The following is a 6,897-nucleotide window of genomic DNA, read 5'->3' on the forward strand; positions in this document are numbered from 1 at the left end:
GGAGTTATGGGATATTACAGAAAAACTGTCCAATGATACTGGAGTGATAAAAGGATAACCTGAAAGTGTTTGCAGTATGCATTAGAATAATTGTTGTTAAATTAAATATAAATTGTTAAATAATTGATATTTAATTTAGTAGCTACAATGTACAATGAGTGTACAATGGGCCAGAACACACAGTTGTAGTTGATTGGTTGGAGAGTGCTGACTCATGCATGAAGCAATCTATGCTATGATTGGTTGCTGTGGGTTAAAGTTTTTCCCACCTTTTTTCTACTCTGTAAGCTGTTTGATTTACCTCATGATGTTCCTGTGTTCCTGACTATCTTGTCTGCTATAAATATTAATGTTAAATACATTTATATTATATAAAATTACAGTTTGGTCTCTGATTTTTTGTTATTTTTGACTTTGATCGCAAGCCTTAGTTCATTTTGAGCCTTAGCTTTCCTCACTTCATCTTTGCAGGCTCGGGCTATTTGCTGATATTCTGCCTTAGTTATGTGCCCCTCTTTCCACTGTGGCTTCAACACCTTCTATCATTTCATCTCTCTTAGTGAGAATTAGATTCTCACTAAGAGAGATGAATTGGGTATGTCTAGTTTAATGAAGAGAAGGACGAGGGGGGACATGATAGCAGTGTTCCAATATTTCAGGGGCTGCCACAAAGAAGAGGGAGTCAAGCTATTCTCCAAGGCGCCTGAAGGCAGGACGAGAAGCAATGGGTGGAAACTGATCAAGGAGAGAAGCAACTTAGAACTAAGGAGAAACTTCCTGACAGTTAGAACAATTAACCAATGGAACAACCTGCCTCCAGAAGCGGTGAATGCTCCAACACTGGAAGTTTTTAANGTTTTTAAGAAGAGACTGGACAGCCATTTGTCTGAAATGGTGTAGGGTTCCTGCCTGAGCAGGTGGTTGGACTCGATGACCTCCAAGGTCCCTTCCAACTTTATTATTATTATTATTATTATTATTATTATTATTATTATTATTATTATTATTATTATTATTATTATTATTATTATTATTATTATTATTATTATTATTACTGGCTAATTGTTCTGTCAAGAAATTTCTCCTTAGTTCTTGCTTCTCTCTTTGATTAGTTTCCATCTGTTGCTTCTTGTCCTGCCTTCAGGTGCTTTGGATAATAGTTTGACTCCCTCTTCTTTGTGGCAATCCCTGAAATATTGGAATACTGCTATCATGTCATCCCTAGTACTTCTCTTCATTAAACTAGACATACCCAATTCCAGCAGTCATTCCTTGGAGCACCCCACTACACACTTCCCTTTATGTAGATGCAGTTCCATTGAAGACCACATGCTGAGTACGGCCAGTCAGCCACTTATGAATCCATTTGGTGGTGATGCTGTCTAACCCACATTTTTCTATCTTATCAAGTAATATACTATGGTCTAGTTTATCCAGTCCTCTGGTAATTCCCCAGTGCTCCAGGATCTTTGAAAGATTTTGTTCAGTGGTTCTCAGATCACATCTGTCAGTTCCTTCAGAACCTTGGGGTGTAATCCACTTGATCCTGGTTAACCCTTTTCTTGTTTTTTTACACATTGGAAGAAGCTGTTTATTGTTATTTTTGACTTTTGTCACAAGCCTTAATTCATTTTGAGACTTAGCTTTCCTCACTTGATCTTTGCAGGTTCAGGCTATTTGCTGATATTCTGTCTTAGTTATGTGCCCCTCTTTCCACTTTTTATACTTGTCATTTTTGTCTTTCAATTTATCAGAGAGTTCTTTATGCAGTCATGCTGGTTTCTTTTGACAGCTGTTATTTTTCTTTGTTGGTATTATACTAGACTGGGCTTTTATAATCTCACTTTTCAAAATTTCCCAAGCTTCTTGAGTTGTTTTTCCTTTGAGGAATCCTTCCCAAGCTCTCTCTCTCTACGTTTATTGAAATTAGCTCTCTTAAAGTCTAAGACTCTAGTTTTACTATGTTCTACTGCTTCCATAATGTTGAATTCCAATATTTCATGATCACCCCCCCAAGGTTCCTGTGGCTTCATCATCTTTTTATCATTTCATCTCTGTTAGTGAGAATTAAGTCCAATATTGCTGATTCCCTAGTTCCCTTCTCTATTTTTTGGGAGACAAAGTTGTCTGCTAGGTTTGTCAGGAACCTTTTTGATCTTCCACTTGGTGCAGAGTTTGTCTCCCAGTTGATGTCAGGGTAATTAAAGTCCCCCATTACTATTGTGATGTTCTTCCTACATACATTAGTTAACTGACTAGCAAAAAGTTATCTATTTCCTCTTTTTGGTTGGGTGGCTGATGGTATATACCTATGGCAATGTCATTTTTCCCCTTTTGTATTGATCCAAATGCATTCAAGACAGTTTTCGTCATTGTTGTGCTCTATTTCTGTAGAGATATAGTTATTTCTTATGATAGAGAGCAACTCCACCTCCTCTTTTATTTGGTCTGTTTCTTTTAATTAATTTAAATCCCTCTAGCTGTGTGTTCCATTTGTGGGTTTCATCCCACCAAGTTTCCGTAATGGCAACAATTACTAACACAAATTTATATATTTCTTTACTGGTGACAAGAAAATATATAAATTTGTGGTAGTGATTTAAATTCACAGTAAGTTACACCAATTCCACCTTCTCACTTCTTGAAGCATGGATAGTTTGCAAAACAAATAATTTAAATATTTTTCTAAAATATGAATTGTGTGCTACATTTAAAACCGGGTCAGATTAATGAAAGCATAAGTTAGCAATTTTAAGGTCAGAAAAAGGTAAAGAGAACACATTTTGCTGCTGCTATTGCTGCTGCTGATAGTAATTTATTGTTGCATTTCAGGTTAGTAATATCCACACAGTAATATATCCACTAGTGCAATATAGGATTTAGTAAAAAGTGTGTAAACATCACCTTATAAGCAAATAAATATCTAACTTATTTTTAAAATATATTTTAGAACTTATTATTATGCATATGATGAGAACATGACAGAAGAGAATAAACATATATACACAGTCTCTCTACATATATACACACATAACTATAAGTATAACTTCTAGGGGCTATGGCAGTGGCCTCATATATGGATGTCCAACCCAGGTGATTACCTTTGCTTCATGCAGGTCTTCTAGGGAACCAGAGCACATGTCATGGACAATCTTGCACAATATGTTGAATAGTTTGCATATCAGCATCAAAATAACAAGAAGGGGAATAATTACACCCCCATTGATACAGGAAAAGGTGTTTCTTCCAGTATCATACTTAATATGCTCAATTTTATCCAGACAAAACAAGTGGTTAGAGGAATCACTAATGGTCAGGCCACAAGAAGTTACCTTGGACCATTCCTGTCTCAAGGCATTCTCAGGTTTAAATTGGTAGATGTTAAATGAATAGCTGTTTTCCAAGCTGGGCTGTGCATTGTCCTAGTGAATAGGAAGGACTTTGTTGTTCAGCATGCTCAACCATAGCTGAAACAGAATTTGTTGTCTTCTAATGTGGGACAATATGATAATGCTAAGTACCAATGTACAGAGTGGGAGGCAATGTGCCAGAGATTATATGCATTGTCTGGTGGAGTTGGACATTGGCCATTTGGGTGTGGATACTGTTAAGCCACATGCTGTAGCAATATTCAGCTGTAATAAACAAAGCCAAGGCTGTTTGTAGGGTATTGGCATCAGTTCCTGAGATGTTACAGACAATCTGTCAGTAAATTGTTATGGTTTTTCAATTTTGCAACTGTTTTTTCCAGGTGTTGCCAGAAGGTCAATGATCTGTCCAATGTGACCACCAGATACTTTAGAGAATTATTACATTGTAAAATATGGTTCTGGAACTTCACTGAAGGCTAGTAATTTGTCAACCTATTGCTGGGGTGGAATATGGCTGCTTCTGTTTTTGTGAGGCTTAGTTGGAAGTGACATTTTACATATTCAATTTATGTCGTTCCTCATCTTAAATATATTACTCTGACTAACAAACATCATAATAAAGTAATAAATAACATAGACATGCATCCAATATAAAAGCAGATTAACAAAATCAGAATACAGGCTGAATAACACACCAAGCCCAAGGCTTAGTACATAACCAGGTCTTTGAGGCCATATACAGTAGAAAATCAAGTCTAATATCCTAAACAATAATGTTGCAGAAGCCATGTGACATGATAGAAGAGGTTGTCTTCCTGGGTCTCTCCAGGTGGCAGAAACTACTATAGGACCAGAGCATGCTACTCCTGCAAAATTTAATAGGTCAGCTAGATAAACCAGGGTGAGGCTTTCCTGAAATTGTGATTTTTTTTCTCATTATACTTTGGATGAAATAACCACCATAAAATTATGCAGCTGCCAAGGTCCTGGCTAGAGAATTTCTTTGAAGACTTAGCACTAGCAAAGAATATAATAAATATCTGTACCTCAAAATTTACCTCTGCATATTTAAGTCTGATAATTCTACAATTTATATATATAGAACCTTTGTGTTTGTGTGAGCTCTCTCTCTCTCCCTCTCTCCCTCTCTCCCTCCCCCCGTCTCTCTTTCTCTCTCTCCTGGTTTTATATTGAAATACCTGTACTCATTAACAACCTCAAAATTGATTTGAAGTAACTTGATTTCATCTGATTTGAGATTGAGCTGCTAAGAACTTCCCACTAAAGAGAAGCTAAAGAAAATCTTTAAAGCTCATGTGTTTAGTTTCAAAATCCTGTTAAAATGTCATGTGAAACTATAATATTTTGAAGATGGATATATATTTTATTTTTTATTTATTATGTAACTAAGTATTGAATTCAAGACTATTTTTTAAAAAAATATATAGTGCAAAACCAATATGAAATATCACAACTGATATTTTTGTAGACAATCCTCAGGCAACAGCTAATCTGACTATGAAGGGGTTTTTTTTGTATGTGTGTGTGTGTGTAGATGACAATAAACATAAGCATAGTGCATTGATTTCAATAAATGTGTAAAAGCAAAGCATAGTTATATTTATTTATAGAATCTGTATATTATAAAAGTAAGGCAAAATCATTTCAAGGACTAACACTATTGAAAATATTGCTTAGCACTTCATTTTATTATATGACTGAAATTGTTGGTTGGGGCTTTCCTTCATTTTGGAGGGTTTTTTAAAAATTATTTTAGTTTTCAAACTCCCTTGAAGCACTGGAAGAAATATGTGATATAAACTGAACCAAAAACAAATAGTAAAAAGTTTCTCTGTGTACTGCATGTACAGAGTATAATAAATACATATACCAATGGTATAACATGATTTTTCATCATTTCCCAATTGTCCCATTTTATTAATCACCATAGCTGTCCTTAGTGAATTTTGGGGGATATAAGCTTTCTTGCTACCCTCTTTATGGCATCTTTTACTTCATTATTTCTCAGGCTGTATATGAAAGGATTCACAATAGGGGTTAAAACTGTGTACAACAAAGAAAAAAATTTGTTGACATCATTAATTATTTTACCCTTTGGTAACATATACACAATCATGATGGCTCCATAAAACAGAGAAACCACTATCAGATGAGATGAGCAAGTAGAAAAAGCCTTTTTCCTCCCAATAGCAGAAGGTATTTTCAAGATAGTAGATATAATGTATATATAGGAAGTCAAGGTGAGGAGAAAAGGTGGCAAAGTAAAAACAAAAGCAAGGATAAAACTTATAAGTTCCACGAAAGTAGTATCACTACAAGAAAGCTTCATAATTGGATATGTATCACAAAAATAATGATCAATTTCATTTGGACCACAGAATATAAGCTGCAACATTACACTCAAGAGTATGAAACCAGCTATAAGGCTACTTATCCATGAAGAAGCTGCTAGCTGAATACAGATTCGAGTAGTCATATGTGTTGTATAATGCAAAGGTTTGCATATTGCTAAATATCGATCGTATGACATTGCAGATAGGAGATAACATTCAGTCGCCATGAGGTAGCTAAAGAAGAAAAATTGTACAAAGCAATTTCTGAAAGAAATTGTGTTTTCATCAGTCAATAAGCCAGCCATCATTTTGGGTACAATATTTGAGATGTAGCAAGCCTCTAGGCATGACAAATTTCCCAGGAAGAAGTACATGGGTGTATGAAGATGATGATCAACTGCAAATAAAGTCACAATGAGAATATTCCCAGCCATGGCTGTAATGTAAACTGTGAGAAAAATGAAAAAGAGGAAAGATTTCCATTGTCCAAAGTTTCCAAATCCCAAAATGATAAATTCTGTGATATTCATTGTTATGTTCATTCTTCTATCATTGAAATATGAATATAGCAGTGAAAGAACAGATATTCTCATGCATCTTCAGAATGGGGATGGGGAGTAGGGAGAGAGAAAAATAAGCAAATTTTGTATATTATAAAATAAAGATCAATACCACTTTACAATGCCTTAGTAAGGCCACACTTGGAATACTGCATCCAGTTTTGGTCACCACGATGTAAAAAAGATGCTGAGACTCTAGAAAGAGTATAGAGAAGAGCAACAAAGATGATTAGGGGACTGGAGGTTAAAACATATAAGGAATGGTTGCTGGAATTGGGTATGTCTAGTTTAACGAAGAGAAGGACGAGGGGGGACATGATAGCAGTGTTCCAAAATCTCAGGGTCTGCCACAAAGAAGAGGGAGTCAAGCTATTCTCCAAGGCGTCTGAAGGCAGAACGAGAAGCAACAGGTGGAAACTGATCAAGGAGAGAAGCAACTTAGAACTAAGGAGAAACTTCCTGACAGTTAGAACAATTAACCAATGGAACAATCTGCCTCCAGAAGCGGTGAATGCTCCAACACTGGAAGTTTTTAAGAAGAGACTGGACAGCCATTTGTCTGAAATGGTGTAGGGTTCCTGCCTGAGCAGGGGGTTGGACTCGATGACCTCC

The 6,897-nt window shown here is 35.8% G+C and overlaps 1 protein-coding gene across 1 annotated transcript; it reads right to left on the minus strand.

The window, feature by feature from the left end:
- Positions 1–5,328: 5,328 nt before the first annotated feature.
- On the minus strand, positions 5,329–6,255 carry LOC107282307 (olfactory receptor 2AP1-like). The gene has a single exon (XM_015810079.1). The coding sequence runs from the start codon at positions 6,253–6,255 to the stop codon at positions 5,329–5,331; it is 927 nt and encodes a 308-aa protein (XP_015665565.1).
- Positions 6,256–6,897: the final 642 nt, after the last annotated feature.

Source organism: Protobothrops mucrosquamatus, unplaced genomic scaffold, assembly GCF_001527695.2.
Source record: "Protobothrops mucrosquamatus isolate PMUCROS unplaced genomic scaffold, P.Mucros_1.0 scaffold7, whole genome shotgun sequence".
In the NCBI taxonomy this organism is placed as follows: Eukaryota; Metazoa; Chordata; class Lepidosauria; order Squamata; family Viperidae; genus Protobothrops; species Protobothrops mucrosquamatus.

Coding starts and splice junctions, on each gene's coding strand:
- LOC107282307 (XM_015810079.1), bottom strand. CDS start 6,255: ATGAATATCACAGAATTTATCATTTTGGGATTTGGAAACTTTGGACAA.